This window comes from Dendrobates tinctorius, unplaced genomic scaffold, assembly GCF_039654945.1.
Source record: "Dendrobates tinctorius isolate UK_male_01 unplaced genomic scaffold, ASM3965494v1 ptg000120l, whole genome shotgun sequence".
Lineage (NCBI taxonomy): Eukaryota > Metazoa > Chordata > Amphibia > Anura > Dendrobatidae > Dendrobates > Dendrobates tinctorius.
The window spans coordinates 23,121,041-23,142,972 of NW_027361788.1; the positions used below are offsets into that span (position 1 = coordinate 23,121,041).

General features: G+C 41.1%; 1 protein-coding gene across 6 annotated transcripts in view; it reads left to right on the plus strand.

The window, feature by feature from the left end:
- The window catches only part of ATP2B3 (ATPase plasma membrane Ca2+ transporting 3), a 443,364-nt gene that overhangs the window by 334,832 nt on the left and 86,600 nt on the right, over positions 1–21,932 (plus strand). For all 6 annotated transcript variants that reach the window (XM_073590908.1, XM_073590910.1, XM_073590911.1 and 3 more), the window contains exons 4-6: positions 3,436–3,633; positions 19,201–19,458; positions 19,731–19,856. In XM_073590908.1, coding sequence (XP_073447009.1) covers positions 3,436–3,633; positions 19,201–19,458; positions 19,731–19,856 — 582 coding nt within the window. The remainder of the gene's footprint in view (positions 1–3,435; positions 3,634–19,200; positions 19,459–19,730; positions 19,857–21,932) is intronic.

The window sequence follows — 21,932 nt, forward strand, 5'->3', positions numbered from 1 at the left end:
AAGTGTCTAGTTGTATAAAGGCATTGTAAATCTTCATGTCATGAGGACATCCGGGTCAGTGATGTCCTGATTCTACGGACCATCAGCAGCATTGATATAATTAGAGACTACAACCATCGAGGGAGGATGATTATTCTTCTGCTTTTTATGAAAGTATTCTTTCTGTTGGTTGATACATCATGTGTCTCCGCACCGCCGGATATACCAGAGACTACAAGCATTTCTTACTGGTTTCTAGGGACTTGAAGACCCTAACTATTCGCCTACACTATTGCATTCATGGGTCTTGCACTGTTTTTGAGTTTTTAAAATATAAAAAGATGACAGAATTAGTAGTATTGGAAGCCAGAAACAATGCCACACTATAGCCACGGGCTATGACTGAGTTTGCGAAATACCATTGAAGTGAATGCTACTGAAGATAGACGTGCAAGGATGGCACTATTTATAAAAAAAAAAAATCTAACTTTAGACAATATGTTGAATATTCCGCTTCTTATATTTTAGTCACCAAAACTTGACATTAGTCATTTAAAATGACAAGACTATGTAGTCCCATTTCTGCAGTCAAAAACATTTACCCGGGCAATATAGAGTATATCATATTAGATGCACTGTGTGTGGGAGCAGTAAACATCAAGGAAGTGGTGACCTCCTGGTCAATACACAGTTATGTCCTTACTTTTTATTTCTCTCCTATCCTATTTCTCTTTCATCACCTTTAATGTCATTTATAAAAGGGGTGACCCAAAAATGTGTCCTACTGTGTAGGAAAAGTGATATAACGGCACTTACTAACACACATTTGCATGCTGATCCCAACACAGCAGAGTGCTTCCTTGCCTTCTTTATGTCGGCACATGACATATTTGCAGAGGACTGCCTGTTTGGCTCAGTTTAATAGATATGGCAAGTCGTCCCCTTCTCAGCATGGTGTCCGTACCAAAGCTGAATCCAGGAATTTGGGGCAGAATGGAACATCTCATACAAGAGAGCATATATTGTACCGCTAGACAACCCGTTTTACTTTATTTTCCTACTCTTCTATTCTTCTTTTTCTTCTCTCCCTACAATGTTATCTTTTCTTATCTTTCCCATCATTCCTAATCTATCCTTCACCTCCGTACATAATTTCCGTAACCTCTTCGTATTCCTCCTCTTTCATTCTCCTTCATACTATTTTTCGACACATTTTTCTTCATTCCTACACCCTTTGGTTGTTATCCTCCTCTTACTTTATTGTTTTTTTTTAAGTAATGTTTGTTTTTCACCATTTCTTCCTTCTCAATATTTTTTTATTCTCTTTTTTCCCTGTTCTCAACATCCCTTCTCAGTGTTCTTCAACCTTTTTTCATCCCTTCTCCTCTCTCATTCATCTCTTTTAACTTTCCTTCTTCATCTTTCTCTATCACTTTTATAGTCCTCTTTGAATTGCCCTAGTTGTGAACTCTTTTCCTTGTTCTTGTGTTTCATCTTCTACCTCCTTCACATTCTTCTCACAATTTCCACCTCTCTTCTTTTCTGTTCCATCTTCCATCTTCTGATTCTTCTTCTCCTTCTTATTCTTATTCTTCTCTTGTTGTTCACCTTCTCCACCTTCCTTTTTATCTCTTTCACCATTCATTCTCCCATTTCTGTCTGCAATACGTGAGAATCAAGAAAGCCACATTAACTAATTCTTCATCTGGTTCCTTCACTATTCTCTCCATCTTCTCCATCTTTCTCTCCTTCTTCTCCACCACCATTATTCTCCTGCTGATCATTATTCTTCTAATTCTCTTCTCTCCTTCATCTTCATTTTCTTCTTTTCCACCCTTCTTTTCCTTCTTCACCTTTTTCTCTTTCTTCTCCACTTTACTTCTTCTTCTGCTCATACATCTTCTGATTCTTCTTTCTCCTTCACCCTTCTCCACCATTCTTTTAATTCTTCTTAAGATTTCTCTTCTTCTTCTGCTCATTCTTATTCAGATACTTCTTTCTCATTCACCATTTTCTCTTTCTTCTCCACCCGTTTTTTCCTTCATCTGCACCTTTCTCTTCTTCTTGTAGACCTTTTTCTTCTGCTCATTCTTCTGAATCTTCTCTTTTTTACCTTTCTCTCCTTATTCTCTACATTTCTTCTTCTGCTCATTCGTCTTCTGATTCTCTATGAAATGAGACAAAGGATAAGGAACCTTCATCATTAGTGCTTGTACCTCATTAGTACCATGTGTATTGTAAAGGGTTCCAATGGATTGTGATGAATAAGAAAATGCTCACACAAGAATTGAATTTACTAAATTGATTTACTATATAAAGTGATAAGATCAAATAATAAACAATATAAAACTATAAATACAAATGCATTAATCAGAAACAAGCATTATTCATACGTTACATTATTCAGATAGATGTCAACCAGTCATCCTCCATGAGCCAAGAGTGCCAGACAACATGTGTCCTAGTTCTTTTAAAATGTCCAGCTAAAAGGTGTGTCCAGCCCCACCATGTGGGGAATGATGTCACAAGTCTATTGTCCATTGGCTATAAACACTTCCTCTCAATACCTGTTTTAACCAGTATATAATACAAGAAGCTGGAGGAGGGGGCATCCTGTGTGCCACATAGCAAAAATACAGCAAGCTGGAGGAGGGGCTTCGGAGCACAAGATAACCTAATTATGGCAATGAAGGTCCTTTGTTGGTAGATAAGTGTAAGCCAGTTATTTGCTCTGCTTGGACAATTTGACCATCTCATTGAAACAAGTTTCAATGACCTTCTTGGAAGGTTCAAAAAGCTGATTGAAACTATATCAATAGTTGGTATTAATTAATTGGAGTGTTGAAACCATTAAAAATAACTTGTACTATAGACCATGGATGGAGAAGATGGATAGTGACTTTCTTAGTAGAAGCTGTGATTTTCTACAGTGGATGACAAAGAGTAGTCTTAATACTTCTTGGCTCTTACCCTTCCTTTTGGTTTCGGCTTTCATCAGTTCTTAAGCACAAAATGTCGCTTTAGGAACAAGAATTGAGTAAAGGACATGCTGTTAATGTAGTATTTGGGACTTCAGTCTTGAAAACACTAGTGTGAGACGTCAATTCTTCCCGACCTCTGTCGCATACATCTGCACCCTCCGTTTCAGGGGAATAAGCTGCATCTTCACATAGTACAAAATAGAAGATGCTCTGACCGCCTGGTGACCTGGTGCTGGGCTTGTGCTCATACACAGGAGCCAACCTCAACACACAGATCTTCAGTGTGAAATATGGGGAAGAGATAGTGATGCAGCATGAGATTGATGTTGCGCTTCAGATAACTTTCATTGCAGATGAGTCTACAATGTGGTTTAGCCGGAAATTTGTAATGGAGAGTTAACTATTTTTTTTGTTTGTACATTTATCGATGACTCTGTTGACTTATGTCTCTTCTTTGTTTCCCTTTCACTTTTAGGTTTGTCTGAGAACGTAGCAGACTTTGAGAAGAGAAGACAAATATATGGTGTGAATTTCATACCTCCCAAAAAGCCCAAAACCTTCCTGCAGTTAGTTTGGGAAGCACTCCAGGATGTGACTCTCATCATCTTAGAAATTGCTGCCATTGTCTCCCTGGGCCTTTCATTCTATGCACCACCAGGAGAACAGAGTGAAAGTAAGTGAAGTGGATTTTTATGTCTAAAAATGCCTTGTTAAATGTAAAACAATAAGTGTTTGGGTTTTTTTACAGAAGTTTTTGTTTGTCGTGTTTGCATATGCAACAGAAATGGACTTATTGTTTATGTAAGGGAGGACTTTACACTAGCCTGACAGCAGATGGCGATAGTGTGAAGTTAAATGCTTGCTCTATTGTGGGGAGGGAAGCTCTCTTGTTGATTGTTAGTTTTACTTTCGCATTTGACTGTATTACACCAGCAGCATGGCTGTGTACTTCTGAATTCTTATCTCATGTTTACCCATAAGAAGTAAATGCTGTTTACTCAAGATAACCTGCTCAGTGAAGTTCTCCTGTGTACCTGTGGATTCTCAAAAGATACACTCTGCTACATGTTGGACATTTTTTTTCTGCCTCTATTCACACTGAGCAATCTACATTCAAAAACCACAATAAACAAAGAAGGTTTTTTATATGATTTTTGGTGTCTTTTTTTCTACACGGTCTTTTGCATGAGTCATTTTTCTGCTTCTATTGATTCAGTGGTCACATTTTTAGCATTTCTATTACTGTCAGAAATTACCAAACAATTCACATGATTTTTCTCTTTCCATATGGAAAAAACAGCATCACGTACACTATAAGGGTTTGTGCACATCGGCACAGCAGCCGAGTTTTGGCAAACTTTTCCAGCAGCTTTGCTATCATTCTTGCAGTATACAGCTCTGGCAAAAATTAAGAGACCACTGCACAGTTTTATAAACAGTTTCTCTACATGTCTGACAGTCATTCCATTCCAGTGTCAGTTGAATTCCAACCAGAGTACACCTCATTCTACTTAATGTGCTTCTGATTAGGTGATCACCTGAACCAAATCTTATTTAATGAAGGGAAGTATAAAAAGCCCTGCTGTGGTGTTCACAATCCTCTTGCAATAGGACAGGCTGGATGGCAAAACAAGTGCTAGTAATATCCCCAAAAAATTGGAATGAAAAAATAATTTTTTACCATACCAAAAGAGTTGAAAAAAAGTCTTGAGGAAAAGAAGGGCTCAATTCTGGCTTTACTAGCAGAGGGATACAGTGAGCATCATGTTGCCTCCATCCTTAAAATTTCTAAGACTGCAGTCCATTACAACAAGGTCAAGCAGCAGACATTGGGGACAAGAAAGCTACAGACTGGCAGAGGGCGAAAACGACTCTCCACTGACCAGCATGACAGTCATCTTATTCGAATGTCACTCAGCAAACGCAGGATGACATCAAGTGACCTACAAAAGGAATGGCAAATGGCAGCTGGGGTGAAGTGCATGGCAAGAACAGTTCATAACAGACTCCTAGAGGAAGGGCTCAAATCATGTAAAGCTAGGAAAAAGCCTTTGATCAATGAGAAGCAAAGGAGAGCCAGGCTGAAGATTGCCAAAGACCATAAGGATTGGACCATAGAGGACTGGAGTAAGGTAATCTTCTCTGATGAGTCTAATTTTCAGCTTTGCCCAACACCTGGTCATCTAATGGTTAGACAGAGACATGGAGAGGCATACAAGCCACAGTGTCTTACACCCACTGTGAGATTTGGTGGAGCATTGGTGGTGATCTGGGGATGCTTCAGCATGGCTGGAATTGGACAGGTTAATCTTTGTGAAGGACGTATGAATCAAGCCGCATACAAGGTTATCCTGGAAAAACAGTTGATTCCATCTGCTCAGGCAATGTTCCCCAACTCAGAGGACTGTTTTTTCCAGCAGGACAATGCGCCATGCCACACAGCTAGGTCAATCAATGTGTGGATGAAGGACCGCCACATCAAATCCCTGTCATGACCAGCCCAATCTCCAGACCTGAACCGCATGGAAAACCTCTGGAATGTAATTAAGAGGAAGATGGATAGTCACAAGCCATCAAACAAAGAACTGCTTACATTTTTGTACCAGGAGAGGCATAAGGTCACCCAAAAGCAGTGTGACAGACTGGTGGAAAGCATGCCAAGACGCATGAAAGCTGTGATTAAAAATCATTGTTATTCCACAAAATATTGATTTCTGATCTATTCCCGAGTTAAAACTTTAGTATTGTTGTTTCTAAATTATTATGAGCATTATTTGAGGTCTGAAAGTACTGCATTTTTTGTTACTTTGAACATTTCTCATTTTCTGAAAATAAATACAAAATTTAGTGCTGGGAAATTCAGTGACATGTTGTCAGTAGTTTATAGAATAAAAGAGCAATTTACATTTTACTAAAAAATATAAAGAGAAAAATCAGACAAACTGAAAATTATGCAGTGATCTCTTAATTTTTGCCAGAGCTGTATTTTGTTCCATACTATAAGTTTAGAGAACGGAGGACTTCCAAGCGGAAGATGCCTAAAGAATGAGGATGTCACCTATTTTAACCTCTACTAGAGTTTTGAGCAGAAATTCTAAGTTTTTGAAGTTTTGAAATTGGAAGGAAGATTTGGAGAGTTTTTGCAGTTTCACCTTTCAAAACTCCTTGAAAAACTTTGAGTGCAAATACCCACTGAGTCTTTTTGCAGAGATTTCAGAGCAGAACCTGAAATTTTTAGAAGTTTTGCCTTGTTCGGGCTATATGTACACATGGAGTTTTTTTTGCTGCGTCTTTGGAGCAGAAATTAAGCAGAGCCTTCAAGTTTTTCAGACATTTTGCATTTTTGAAGAGGATTTGGAGAGATTCCGCTCAATCTTTACTCAAAGAACTCCTAAAAAAATCCTCTGTGTGCACATAACCTACAAGAGGATTTAGAGAGTTTCTGCTCAGTTTCTATTCTAAAACCTCTTATAGAAATCTGTGTGTACCTACCCTAAAAGTGTGTTTTCTTATTAAATAAAAAGTAATTGAAACAGTATTTTATGGAGAGCAAAATGTGCTCCAAAATCCACATAAAAACTCAGTGCCTTAACAATGCAGTTCTTCTAGAGGGGCAGCCTTTCTCAGGTTCTTGACATCCAATAGCAAATGCAATAGGACCAACCTTGGCCATCTCCAAGAGCTCCATTCTCTTATCATCCAGGTCTATGTGGAATAATTTCCTTTATGTAACCCAACCCTTTCATTTTCTGCACTTTAAAGTTACCTAATATCTATGGGATTTTATATATACATTGATGAGTATCATCAAAGAAAGAAAGAAAAAGAAATATACTTTTCATTTTTGACGCTCTTAGGCGTTAAAATGCTTCTGTTGGCTCTAAGTATTTTTTGCTCCTCTAGTGCTTGCCATAGTTATGAGATGAAGAACTGTATTGTCTGGTGTAGGACCCTCCTTATGAGGCTATGAATACCTGGAGAAAATATTTCTTATTTAGAGCTTCTATAATATAGAATTACCACTTCAGCTCTGATATATGAAACATATTGTTTGACACTTGTCAAGAGCTGCTACACATAGTTTTGTTTACAATGCAGGATAATCAGACTGAATCAGTACTGAAAGATGTGCTAAGTTGCCCGTACACCAAACCCTACCAAGATACCTTGTATATGAACATCTCGTATATGCACCACCCAAACTTCTCTCATACCATGCTTATCTCTAGGCAGCCTATCACCAAAACAATTCCCTGTACCAGACAGGTCTACATTGCAAAAGTCTTAAGAGATCCCAATGGATATGGCCAATCTATAGTTCATCCAACTCTTCAACCAATGGATCATTATTGTCTAATTGCCCATAGGTCTATTTGACTTTATAGATATATATTCAGGTCACCCAATATTTCACCCCAATGGACATGTTTAATTCCTAATACCATTAGATTCTCAGGTAGTGAAGTGACACGGGCGATATAAACACAAGCCTTAACATTATCTACTACCAGAGAAGATGTAAGACAATTAGTGATGAGCGAGTATACTCGTTGCTTGGGTTTCCCAGAGCATGCTCGGGTAGTCTCCGAGTATTTTGTAGTGATCGGAGACTTAGTTTTCGTATCTGCAGCTGCATGATTTGCGGCTACTAGACAGGCTAATACATGAGGGGATTGCCTAACAAACAGGAATTCCTCACATGTATTCAGGTTGTCCAGCAGCTGCAAATCATGCAGCTGAGGCAATGAAAACTAAATCTCTGAGCACTACAAAATATTCGGAGACCACCCGAGCATGCTCTGGGAAACCCAAGTAACGAGTATACTCGCTCATCACTAAAGACAATGCATACAATAATCATTCTTGACCCCCCTTCCATCTTGTTTGTCTATGGAAGGTCCAATATTTCCTCTTCTCAAAAGAAGCTTTATATAGCAGCCCCCTAGGCTCTTCAACTAATCATCCCTGTTCCCTTACCTAGTAAATGCAAAACATAAAGACATTGTTGACTTGTGAGACCTAGATGACTCTGAGCAATCATATGGAAATGCAAAACATATTAAGAAATAAGGAGGTGGATATTTATTGAGCGATTGATGGGCAGATGGAGCTTTGATGAAAAATACCCTTGCCCTTGCTAAAATTAGATTTTTATTAAAACTAATGTCTTTTCAAATGCTTGGCCAATGTCCATTTTGGGCATATCCTACGGGGGCCTTCATCTATGTCAACGTTCTACATCCCAATAACATCCCAGAACAGCTCTTTGGAGGCCCACCACATACATACATTACATGGACCATGTAATGCTTTAGGTCTTATGCGGAGGCACTGCAGAATAATTGAGTACCTATTGCCATGATCTGATTGCAGTAGTTTCCAACTGTTAAGAGGATGTACAGTAGTTGTCCTCTCGAATGCTGGGCCAATATCCATTTTGGTCACATACTAGCTATGGCTAGGGTGGCATTCATCTATGTCAGTGGTCTCCATCCCACCATGTTACAACATGTATAGTAAAACAAGAACATCTCTTTGGAGGACCATTACATCCATATATTACATGGACCATGTAGTGCTTTAGTTTTCCTGTGGAGGCCCTGAAAGGTAATTGAGTACTTACTGATAGAATCCGATTGATGTGGTTCCCAGCTTTAGCTTAGCTTTGGAGACATCTAAAAAATGGAATTTTTGAAGCTGGTAACCTGCTAAGTTATTAAAAGACTCAAAAATGCCCTCTTCCATGGGACTATGTCTTGTCAGTGGTCAAGTTCCTCTTCAGTTCAGATGTTCTCCTTTATTTTCTTGCTGCCTGTAAATACATTCAAAGGAAAATTAGTTGACTTATAAGCATATTTTATACTGGGGCTGCATGTAGTGATTGGCTCTGATACTGTACCAAAGTAAGTAAACCCTTGTCTAGTAGATAATTCTCTACTTACTTTACATAAACTATATAATGCATTGGAAGACACGTGAAGCCATTGGGTCCCAATGCAAAATCTATAGAAAGGCCCCTTGTTGGGTTCCCAGTGGTCGGTGCAGCCTCTACTACAACATCCCACCTGATATAGTTAATGCCTAAAATCCAGATTTCACATTCTCATTTTTCAGGGTCGTTGCACAGCAAATCAGGAAAATTCCTCCCTTTTGCTGCTCGTACAGTAGCGTGTGCGGTTTTGGCATTTGTATGCTCATTAAATAATGAAGAATAACATGAAATAGAACAAACAACTGCAAGCTCAGCAAGATATGCCTCCTCCGTAATAAAGTGTTAAATTCTCAGCGCCTTTCAGAACTTATTATTTTGCTTGACCTACAAACCTACATACCGTGAGCAGCGCTACATCAATAAGGCACGCACATATGCTCACACCGACGATGTTCATTGTGGAATCTCCAACCTGCATTGTCGTTCTGGTGCTTACACGCTCCTCTATACAGGCTCAGCTTATGTAATGACGACCCTCTATCTGCTCATGGCTTTAGCTTTGGGGGTAAAATGTGTAGGTAGTAGTAGCACCTATGGCTCTAAAGAGGTCATAGACCCTTTTTTTACATAACGCCAGTAATAAAATAACATATTGTAGATGGAGAGATGCATATGTTCAATCTTTTGCGTGTTTTCTCATATGTTTTTCAGGTGATTTCCATGGTGGAATCCACCTGAAAAATAACAACTGGTTTGATTAATTAAATTTGATACAATTTATACATCGGGGTTTTAGTTTAATGAACACATGCAAGAATTAAACCTGGAAAAGCTCTACAATCATCCACCCATGAAGGGATGGCCTCCACGTTTGTTGAGTAAGCTTCCTTCATTACTAAAAATATTAAGCTTCTATCCTGTGAGCCTTAGTAACATTTATTGGTATCCACAATCTGCTGACAGTAGGGATCAGTCCTATGATATTGTTTTCTACAGCAACGTGGTGGCTCAGTGGATAGCACTGCAGCCTTGCAGCGCTGGAGTCCTGGGTTCAAATCTCATCAAGGACAACATCTGCAAGGAGTTTGTATGTTCTCCAGTGTTTGCATGTGTTTCCTCCAGGTTCTCAGGTTTCCTCCCACATTCCAAAGACATAGGGGCAAACTGTAAAGCTCTGTGGAATATGTTAGTGCTATATATAAATAAAGATTATGTAGTGCGTTTTAGAGTACAGTGAAGCCTCCTCTAGACAACCAATCATAATATTATATGGGGACAATCGTGTTCTTAAAGGGCGATAGTCTCAAAGAAAAGGGCGTCCTACACAAGGAATACAGGAATTGAGAAATGGTTTGTTGAGATCTGATCTTCTCAAATTGGTGGTAATTTGGAGAAATGTCATGGTTTTCGGTTCAATAAATGTCAAAATGGCCTCAAATATGGAAAGTATAAATTATGGTTCGGTTTTGACAATAATTCTTAAGGGTGGACAAGTCACCCATTTTGTCAATAATTTAGTAGGTTCCTCAGAATTCTTTAGCGGCAATAGTTACAGTGGTATGTAAAAGTTGGGGCACCCCTGGTCGTGATCCAAGTTGTAATGTTTCTCCTTGAGGAGAGTGACATGTTAAGCATGCCGAGATGAGGAGAATTAAAGCCGCAACGCTCCTCTGTGAAATATGCCAATAATTTCTTCAGAGAGAAAGAGGACTAGAACTCTAATGCCACTTGTTGGAAGTAGCAATCCTAAAAGTCAATGTCGACCCTTTAACGAGCCTTTTCACATGACTTAGGATAAAAGCCAAACTAGAATCTCAACTTGCAGACACTGTGTTTCGGGGTACTGCCCCTCATCAGTGCAAAGTGTGAGATCTGGTTTGGCTGTGTGAGAGGTGTCGGACCGTAATCCAAGTAGTAACGTTTCTCTTTGCGGAGAGTGACATGTTAAGCATGCCAAGATGAGGAGACTTAAAGCCGCAATGCTCCTCTGAGAAATATCCAAATACTGTACTCATTTTAGAGAGGAAGAGGACTAGAACTCTAGTGCCACCTATTGGAAGTGGCACCCCTGGTCAAAATTACTGTTATTGTGAAGTTGGCAAGTTGAAGATGAAATGATCTCTAAAAGGCCTAAAGTTAAAGATGACACATTTTAGAATATATATATTATCCTTTACAAAAAGGAAAACGGGCAGATGCAAAGGTTTGAGCACCCTTGGAGATTTGTGTGCTCAGATAACTTTGACCAAGGTTTCAGACCTTAATTAGCCTGTTAGGGTTATGACTTGTTCACCATCATCCATAGAAAAGGCCAGGTGATGCAAACTTTCAGCTGCCACTAACAGTGTGCCAAAAAACAGGACCCATGGTTTTCTATGCAGCTGCTTAGCACTCTGAAAATTAAAATGGTGGAGACCCACAAAGGAGAAGGCTATAAAAAGACAGCAAAGGTTTTCAAGTTTCCCTTTGATGAGTTTGAAGTGTAACTAAAAAATGGCAGTTAACAGGGACAGTGGAGGTCAAGATAAGATCTGGAAGACCAAGCACAATTTCAGTAAGAGCTGATCGTAGGATTGCTAGAGAGGCAAATCAGAAACAATACTTGACTGCAAAAGGCCTTCAGAAAGATTTAGCAGACTCTGGAGTTGTGGTACATTATTCTACTGTTCAGAGACACCTGCACATGGCCTTCATAGAAGAGTCATTAGAAGAAAGCCTCTCCTGTGTCCTCACCATAAAATTCAGCATCATCAGTATTTTGGAAACAAAGAACTCTTTGGCCACAATGATTAAAGGTATGTGTGGAGAAAAAAAAGGCACAGAATTTCAGAAAAAGAACATCTCGCCAACCATTACGCATGATGGTGGATCAATAATGCTTAGGGGTTGTGTTGCAGCCAATGGCACAGGGAACATTTCACAGGTAGAGAGAAGAATGGATTCAATGAAATTTCATCAAATTCTTAATGCAGGCGTAACACCATTTGTAAAAAATCTGAAGTTGTAGAGGATGGCTTCTACAAATGGATAATGATCCTAAACACATATCAAAATCCACAATAGACGACCTCCAAAGACGCAAGCTGCAGGTTTTACAATGACCTTCACAGTCCCCTGATCCGAACATCATTGAAAATCTGTGGCTAGACTTCAAAACGGCAGAGGATGCAAGACACCCCAGGAATCTCACAGAACTGGAAGAATTTTCCAGGGAAGAATGGATGAAAATACCTCAAACAAAAATTGAAAGATTCTTGTCTGGCTACAAAAAGCGTTTCCAAGATCTGATATTTTCAAAAGGGGGTGCTACTAGGTACTAACCATGCGAGGTTCCCCAACTTTTGCATTTTACCATTTACCTTTTTGTAATTTTTAAAATGTAAAATATGAAAATATATATTTTTTGTTTGCCTAAAATATAAAGGAAATGTTTCATCTTTCAATTTAGGCCTTTTAGAGATAATTTCTGTTGTGAACTCTCTTAATCCGACTTTTGAGGCAATGCTCCCTCTGGTGGATACTGCTGGTAGTGGAGCTGGTGAACATGTTAACCCAACAGCTGCAGAAGATAATTGGAGGAGTGGGGGCAGTGACTGGGACTACATAAGCAAGCAGACTTCTCTCAGTGGGTGCCGGTGATACTCCTTTCTTTGCTTATTGAGGATTTCTGTCTCCTGCCTGATCCTGCATTTTTCAGCTAAGTGTCATTTGCTAAACCCTTTGCATCTGATTTTGCCTTGCTGTCAGGGGTCATCTTGCTCCCCCAGGGGCTGCTGGGTCATGCACTGTATTTTTGTATCTTGTGTTTGTTTGCTCAGTCCCCTGCTGTATTAGCTTGCTGCTAGCCGCCAGTTCACACCTGAGTGCTGATATAGTGGGGGCGAGGTTTGTGCAAACCTCAGTATTTTTGTACATCAGTCGTGTTGGAATTGTTAGGGTTTTTGCGTGATTGCAGACAGTGCCTTTTCTGTCCTGTCCTATCTAGTCAGTGTGGGCCCCATCATTTGCTCAGTCTATTTCCTGTCTATTTGTGTTTTATCTTGTCTCACCGACAATATATGTTTGGGGGCTGTCTATTCCTTTGGAGATCTGCTGCGGGGCAGTTTAGATTTCACCTTTCTGTCTTTAGGCTTAGTTAGTCCTCCGGCTGTGACGAAGCGTCTAGGGCAACGTAGGAACACTCCACGGCTACTGCTAGTTGTGTTATTAAGATCAGGGGTCTGCAATCCGCTGAGCAACCAACCTCTCTAGTGTTCTGGTGGCATAGCCTATTGCGCTCTCCTCCTCGGTGACCCATTCATAACAAATTTAATTTTCAACTTGCTTAATTGTTCACAATAATAGTAATTTTGCCAGGGGTGTCCATGCCACTGTGTGTACCTTGCTGAAGGAACTACACCTAATCAGGCTTTGTCTTAAGAGAATAATGCAAACTGATGTGTAAGTCTGGGCAGGTCTGCCTGAAATGCAGGTTATGGGTATGGGTTGGACCCAAGACGGAAAATGGGGTCCAAGTGGTCTGAGAAGACAACAAACTCGTCTTGATGATGATACTCAACAGACGCACTGAGCTTGGTACACTCCCAGGAGGCACAGTTTTTAAACAGATAGGAATTCTCTGCAATTTTCTTGCAGTAGAATAATGGCACTCCAATACTGTGTTGAGAGCCATGCTCACGGGGGGGGGGGGCAGAATCTGCGCTGAGTCCTTCTTAACCCCTTCCTGACATCAGACGTACTATCCCGTCCATGGGAGCCGGGCCCCTATGCCCATGGACGGGATAGTACGTCTAGCGCGATCAGCGGCGCCCACTTGGTGAGCGCCGCTGATCGCGGCCGGGTGTCAGCTGATTATCACAGCTGACACCCGGCACTATGTGTCAGGGGCGGTCACGGACCGCCCCCGACACGTTAACCCCTTGCACACCGCGATCAAACATGATCGCGGTGTACCGGGAGTTAAAGGGAAGCATCGGCAGGGAGGGGGCTCCCTCCGTGCTTCCCTGAGCCCCCCACGGCAGCGCAATGTGCAGCGCTGCTGCGGGGGACTCCTTTCCTCCAGGCCCCCGGATCCAAGATGGCGACGGGGGCCTTCGGGGGCCTGGAGGAAGCTGGCTTCCTCAGTGCCTGCAAAGCGCAGGCATGAGGAAGCCTTGTGCACTGCCTGTGACAGATTGCTGATCTGTCACAGTGATCTGTGATGTGACAGATCAGCAATCTGTCACAGGACAGTGATGTCCCACCTGGGACTATGTAATAAAGTAAAAAAAAAATTAAAAAAAAGTGTAAAAATAATTGTAAAAAAATCGCCAAATAAATTAGTAAAAAAAAATATTCCCCAATAAATTCATTTTTTGAAAATAAAAAAAAACCAAAACAATAAAAGTACACATATTAGGTATCGCCGCGTCCGTAACGACCCGCCCTATAAAACTGTCCCATTAGTTAACCCCTTTAGCGAACCCCTTAAAAAATAAAAATAAAAAACGAAGCAAAAAATAATGATTTATTATCATACCGCCAAACAAAAAGTGTAATAACGCGCGATCAAAAAGACGCATATAAATATCCATGGTACCGCTGAAAACGTCATCTTGTCCCGCAAAAAACGAGCTGCCACACAGCATCATCAGCGAAAAAATAAAAAAGTTATAGCTCGCAGAATAAAGCGATGCAAAAATAATTATTTTTTATATAAAATAGTTTTCATTGCATAAAACCGACAAAACATAAAAAAACGACCTAAATGAGGTATCGCTGTAACCGTACTGACCCGAAGAATAAAACTGCTTTATCAATTTTACCGCACGCGGAACGGTGTAAACGCACTCCCCCAAAAGAAATTCATGAAATGCTGGTTTTTGTTCATTCTGCGTCCCAAAAATCGGAATAAAAAGCGATCAAAAAATGTCACGTGCCCGAAAATGGTACCAATAAAAACGTCAACTCGTCCCGCAAAAAATAAGACCTCACATGACTCGGTGGGTCAAAATACGGAAAAATTATAGCTCTCAATATGTGGTGATGCAAAAACTATTTTTACAATAAAAAGCGTCTTTTAGCGTGCGACAGCTGCCAAAAATAAAAACCGCCATAAATAGTAAATCAAACCCCCCATTATCACCCCCTTAGTTAGGGAAAAATAATAAAATTAAAAAAATGTATTTATTTCCATTTTTCCATTAGGGCTAGGGTTAGGGCTAGGGTTAGGGTTAGGGCTAGGGTTAGGGCTAGGGTTAGGGTTAGGGCTAGGGTTAGAGTTAGGGCTAGGGTTAGGGCTTGGGTTAGGGCTTGGGTTAGGGCTGAGATTAGGGTTAGGGGTGTGTTGGGGTTCGGGTTGGAGTTAGAATTGGGGCTTTCCACTGTTTGGGCACATCAGGGGCTCTCCAAATGCAACATTGCATCTGATCTCAATTCCAGCCAATTCTGAGTTGAAAAAGTCATATGGTGCTCCTTCCCTTCCAAGCTCTGCCATGCGCCCAAACAGTGTTTTACCCCCACATGTAGGGTATCAGCCTACTCAGGACAAATTGCAAAACAATTTTTGGGGTCCAATTTCTCCTGTTACCCTTAGGAAAATAAAAAATTGGGGGGCAAAAATATCATTTTTGTGGAAAAAAATGATTTTTTTATTTTCACGTCCGAGCGTTATAAACTTCTGTGAAGCACTTGGGGGTTCAAAGTGCTCACCACACATCTAGATAAGTTCCGTGGGGGGGTCTAGTGTCCAAAATGGGGTCACCTGTTGGGAGTTTCAATAGTTTAGGTACATCAGGGGCTCTCCAAACTCACATGACACCCGCAGACCATTCCATCAAAGTCTGCATTCCAAAATGGCACTGCTTCCCTTCCGAGCCCCGACGTGTGTCCATACAGTAGTTTTCTCCCACATATGGGGTGTCAGCGTACTCAGGACAAATTGGACAACAACTTTTGCGGTCCAATTTGTCCTGTTACCCTTGGGAAAATGAAAAAATTGGGGACTAATTGATCATGTTTGTGGAAAAAATACGATTTTTTTATTTTCATGCCCTGGCATTATAAACTTCTGTGAAGCCCTTGGGGGTTCAAAGTGCTCACCACACATCTAGATAAGTTCCTTAGGGGTTCTTGTTTCCAAAATGGGGTCATTTGTGGGTGTGTCCACTGTTTAGGTACATTAGGGGCTCTCCAAAGGCAACATGACACCCGCAGACCATTCCATCAAAGTCTGCATTCCAAAACGTCACTACTTCCCTTCCGAGCCCTGACGTGTGTCCATACAGTAGTTTTCTCCCACATATGGGGTGTCAGCGTACTCAGGACAAATTGGAAAACAACTTTTGGGGTTCAATTTCTCCTGTTACCCTTGGGAAAATAAAAAAATTGGGGACTAATTGATCATGTTTGTGGAAAAAATACGAATTTTTTATTTTCACGCCCGGGCGTTATAAACTTCTGTGAAGCACTGGGGGGTTCAAAGTGCTCACCACACATCTAGATAAGTTCCTTATGGGGTCTAGTTTCCAAAATGGTGTCATTTGTGGGGGGTTTCCACTGTTTAGGTACAATAGGGGCTCTCCAAAGGCAACATGACACCCGCAGACCATTCCATCAAAGTCTGCATTCCAAAACGTCACTACTTCCCTTCCGAGCCCCGACGTGTGCCCATACAGTAGTTTTCTCCCACATATGGGGTATCAGCATACTCAGGACAAATTGGACAACAACTTTTTGGGTCCAATTTCTCCTGGTACCCTTGGGAAAATAAAAAAATGGTGACTAAAAGATCATGTTTGTGGAAAAAATACGAATTTTTTATTTTCACGCCCGGGCGTTATAAACTTCTGTGAAGCACTGGGGGGTTCAAAGTGCTCACCACACATCTAGATAAGTTCCTTAGGGGGTCTAGTTTCCAAAATGGTGTCATTTGTGGGGGGTTTCCACTGTTTTGGTACATCAGGAGTTTTCCAAACGCGACATGGTGTCCGATCTCAATTCCAGCCAAAAACGTCAAATGGCGCTGCTTCCCTTCCGAGCTCTGCCATGCACCCAAATAGTGGTTTACCCCCACATGTGGGGTATCAGCGTACTCAGGACAAATTGCACAATAACTTTTACGGTCCTGGTACCCTTGGAAAAATAAGAATTGAGGGTGAAAAGATCATTTTTGTGGAAAAAATATGATTTTTTAATTGTATGGCTTTATGTTATAAACTTCTGTGAAGCCCATGGGGGTTCAAAGTTCTCACCACACATCTAGATAAGTTCCTTAGGGGGTCTAGTTTTCAAAATGGTGTCATTTGTGGGGGGTTTCCACTGTTTTGGTACATCAGGGGTTTTCCAAACACGACATGGTGTCCGATCTCAATTCCAGCCAAAAACGTCAAATGGCGCTGCTTCCCTTCCGAGCTCTGCCATGCGCCCAAATAGTGGTTTACCCCCACATGTGGGGTATCAGCGTACTCAGGACAAATTGCACAATAACTTTTAGGGTCCTGTTACCCTTGGGAAAATAAAAATTGTGATGAAAAGATCATTTTTGTGGAAAAAATATGATTTTTTAATTGTATGGCTTTATGTTATAAACTTCTGTAAAGCCCTTGTGGGTTCAAAGTTCTCACCACATATCTAGATAAGTTCCTTGGGGGGTCTAGTTTCCAAAATGGGGTCACTTGTAGGGGGTTTCCACTGTTTAGATACATCAGGGACTCTCCAAACGTGACATGGCGTCCAATCTGAATTCCAGCCAATTTTGCATTGAAAAAGTCAAACGGCGCTCCTTCCATTCTGAGCTCTGCCATGCACCGAAACAGTGGTTCCCCCCCACATATCAGGTATCTGCGTACTCAGGACAAATTGCACAATAACTTTTGCAGTCCAATTTCTCCTGTTACCCTTGGTAAAATAAAAAAAATTGAACCTGAAGTATTTTTTTTCTGAAAAAAAGTTAGATGTTCATTTTTTTTTAAATATTCAAAAAAATTCCTGTGACGCACCTAAAGGGTTAATAAACTTCTTGAATGTGGTTTTGAGCACTTTAAGCGGTGCAGTTTTTAGAATGGTGTCACTTTTGGGTATTTTCTATCATATAGACCCCTCAAAGTGTCTTCAAATGTGATGTGGTCCTAAAAATAAAATGGTGTTGTAAAAATGAGAAATCGCTGGTCAACTTTTAACCCTTATAACTTCCTAACAAAAAAAAATTTTGGTTCCAAAATTGTGCTGATGTAAAGTAAACATGTGGGAAATGTTAGTTATCAAGTTTTTTGTGTGCCGAATCTCTGTGATTTAAGGGCATAAAAATTCAAAGTTGGAAAATTGCGAAATTTTCAAAATTTTCACCAAATTTCCGTTTTTCTCACAAATAAACGCAAGTTATTTGAATGAAATTTTACCACTAACATGAAGTACAATATGTCACGAGAAAACAATGTCAGAATCACCGGGATCCATGGAAGCGTTCCAGAGTTATGACCTCAAAAAGGTACAGTGGTCAGAATTGTAAAAATTGGCCCGGTCATGAACGTGCAAACCACCCTTGGGGGTGAAGGGGTTAAACAACTTGCTTAAAAGTCCTGATACTTTGTCAAGCCAATAATAATAGGATGGTTCCAGATCACCAAACATTCGTCATTCACTTGCAGAGAAACCACTGACATTCATAAGTTATCCCTCAGTCCTAAGGCCATACTCATTTCTCTTCCACCCGCCCTGGAACAGCGATGAATGATCTGCTGCTCTACACAGTGTCTCTTCTCAGTCATTGACTCAATTGTAGGCTAGGCTACACAGCAGGCACTCATGTCTTTATCTGAAATTAGCCCATGCCCAAAGCTCTAGGGCTGCTCTGGAATGATCAGTCTTAGTCCTGTTCTCTGATCCATCTTGACCCTATTCTCTGTCTTAGATGTAGCAGTCTTTTACACAAGGTAACAGTCGTACACCCAATAATGTTTTTTGTCTCAACTAACCCCATTTATAAGGTTAAATTCTCCCACCCCACAAATACAGCACAACACTTGTCTATGGGTTGTGCATGGTATTGCAACCAAGCTATATTTCAGTGAATGGAGTTAAACTGCAATACCACATGCAACCTGTGGAGAGATGTGGCTCTATCTTTGGAGGAACATAGCCAGAGTTTTTATTTTTTTTTAAACCTGGACAACCACTAACAGGAGTTAGCACTGTTTTCTTGAAGCATCAGGAGGCCAGGGTGCAAATCACCCCAGGGACAAAGCTGTGTGGAGTTTACATGTTAGGAACACATTGACAATACTCACTTAAAATATGCTTAAACATCTCTTATCTTTTTCTCTCTCACAGACTGTGGAAATGTGCAAGGCGGGGGCCATGATGAAGGAGAGTCAGAAGCCGGGTGGATAGAGGGAGCTGCCATATTGTTATCTGTGATATGTGTGGTATGGGTGACGGCCTTCAATGACTGGAGTAAGGAGAAACAGTTCCGGGGACTGCAGAGTCGCATAGAACAAGAGCAAAGATTCTCCGTCATCAGAAACGCACAAGTCATTCAGATTCCCGTGGCTGAGCTCATTGTGGGAGACATCGCCCAGATCAAATATGGTGATTATGTCCCACAAGGATGAACTCTTCTATACGATATGTTTTTTCTCCTTGTTTTCCAATTGCTTTCTTATGCCTCTTGAGCTCAGTGGAAAAATCACTCAAGATAAGAAAGTTTTCTGATATATTAGTGATAATTCCAGAGTAAAGTTTCGCCTCTTTTGTGACCTCCTAGGGTGATGACTCACACATGTATTCAGATCATTGCTTGAGAACAGCATTAATATTGCAGAAGAAGATGAACTTCATTAATTTTGTAATATTTTTTGCAGGCGACCTGCTGCCCGCAGATGGAGTTCTGATCCAGGGAAACGATCTCAAAATTGACGAAAGCTCATTGACTGGAGAATCAGACCATGTGCGCAAGTCTGTAGAGAAAGACCCAATGCTGCTTTCTGGTGAGGACGTAAGACCTTATCTAATAGACTTGAAGATTATTTTTTAGGGGCCTCATAAAGAATAGATAGCTGCCAGGGTAGATATTTTAGGACAACACCCTTTACTGAAACACCTGCACCAAGCAATTTGGGTGAGGTTGTTAAGTTGGTACATCTTACTCCACCTTGGATAACGAAAAGTTGGTAGATATCCCCCCACCAATGACAAGCTGATCAAAGAGTGTTCTGCCTCTCATACCCCTGGTGTTCAGCTATTACCAGTCTAGAAATCTGGAAGAAATGGTTCAGTACCTTGGTAGTACCATTACAGACGAAATTAAGAAATTACTACTGAAATAATGTGCGCTTATCCTGGATTCTCTAGAGGGAAAGATAGTAATCACCCTGCCCTTTATCTCATAGATACAGTGAGGAAAATAAGTATTTGACACATTGCCGATTTTGCACGTTTTACCACCTACAAAGAATGGAGAGGTCTGCAGTTTTTATCGTAGGTACACTTCAACTGTGAGAGACTGAATCTAAAAATAAAAAACAGAAAATCACATTGTATGATTTTTACATAATTAATTTGTATTTTATTAAGAATTCTGGCTCTCACAGACCTATTAGTTTTTCTTTAAGAAGCCCTCCTGCTCTACACTCATTATCTGTATTAATTGCACCTGTTTCATCTTGTTACCTCTATAAAAGACACCTGCCCACACACTCATTCACACTCAAACTTCTCCACCATGGCCAAGACAAAAGAGCTGTCTAAGGAAATCAGAGACTAAAGGCCCCGTCTCACTAAGCAATCTCGGTAGCGAGATCGCTGCTGAGTCACAACTTTTGTGATGTAACAGCGATCTCACCAGCGAGATCGCTGTGTGTGACAGCGATCAGCGAGCAGCCCCCCTGCCGGTATCGCTGATCTCTGGAAGAAATCTCTGGACATTTCTTTGGTCGCTGGTCTCCCGCTGGCCAGCACGCATCGCTGTGTGTGACAGCGGGAGACCAGCGATCAGGTGTAAAAAAATAATTAAAAAAAATAAAAAATATAGTTATTCTCACCTTCCGATGTCCCGCGCAGTCTTCCGGCCTCTCTCCACGCTCCGGTCCCAGTGATCCTTTGCACAAATGACCGCGAGACTTTGTTATCCCGCGAGACTGTGACATCTCGCGGTCATTCTCGCAAAGGATCACTGGGACCGGAGCGTGGAGAGAGGCGGGATGGCTGAATGCGACATCGGAAGGTGAGAATAACTATATTTTTTATTTTGATTCTATATTTTACAGGATGGCCAGCGATGCCGGGCGCTCGGCATCGCTGTGCTGATCGCTGGTGAAGCTGTCTGTGTGACAGCTCACCAGCGATCACATAGCGATTTACCAGCGATCCTGACACCTTCATATCGGTGTCGGGATCGCTGGTAAGTCGCTTAGTGTGACGGGGCCTTAAAGTGTAGACCTGTACAAGGCTGGGATGGGCTACAGGACAATAGGCAAGCAACTTGGTGAGAAGGAAACAACTGTTGCCACAATTAGTAGAAAATGGAAGAAACACAAGTTGACTGTCAATATTCCTCGGTCTGGGGCTCCATGCAAGGACTTGCATCGTGGGGTAAGGATTATTCTGAGAAAGGTCAGATATCAACCCAGAACTACACAGAATGACCTGGTCAATGACCAGAAGAGAGCTAGGACCACAGTCTCAAACATTATCGTTAGTAACACACTACGTCACCATGGATTAAAATCCTGCAGGGCAGACAAGGTCCTCCTGCTCACACCAGGACAGGTCCACGCCCGTTTGAACTTCACAAATGTCTATCTGGATGATTCAGAGGAGACATAGGAGAAGGTCATGTGGTCATATGAGACCAAAATAGAACTTTTTGGTATCAATGCCACTCACTGTGTTTGGAGGAAGAAGGATGACTACAACCCCTTAGAACACCGTCCTAACCGTGAAGCATGGTGGGGGAAACATCATACTTTGGAGGTTCTTTTCTGCAAATGGGATAGGATGACTGCACCGTATTGAAGGGAGGATGTATGGGGTCATGTATCGCAATATTTTTGCTAACAAACTCC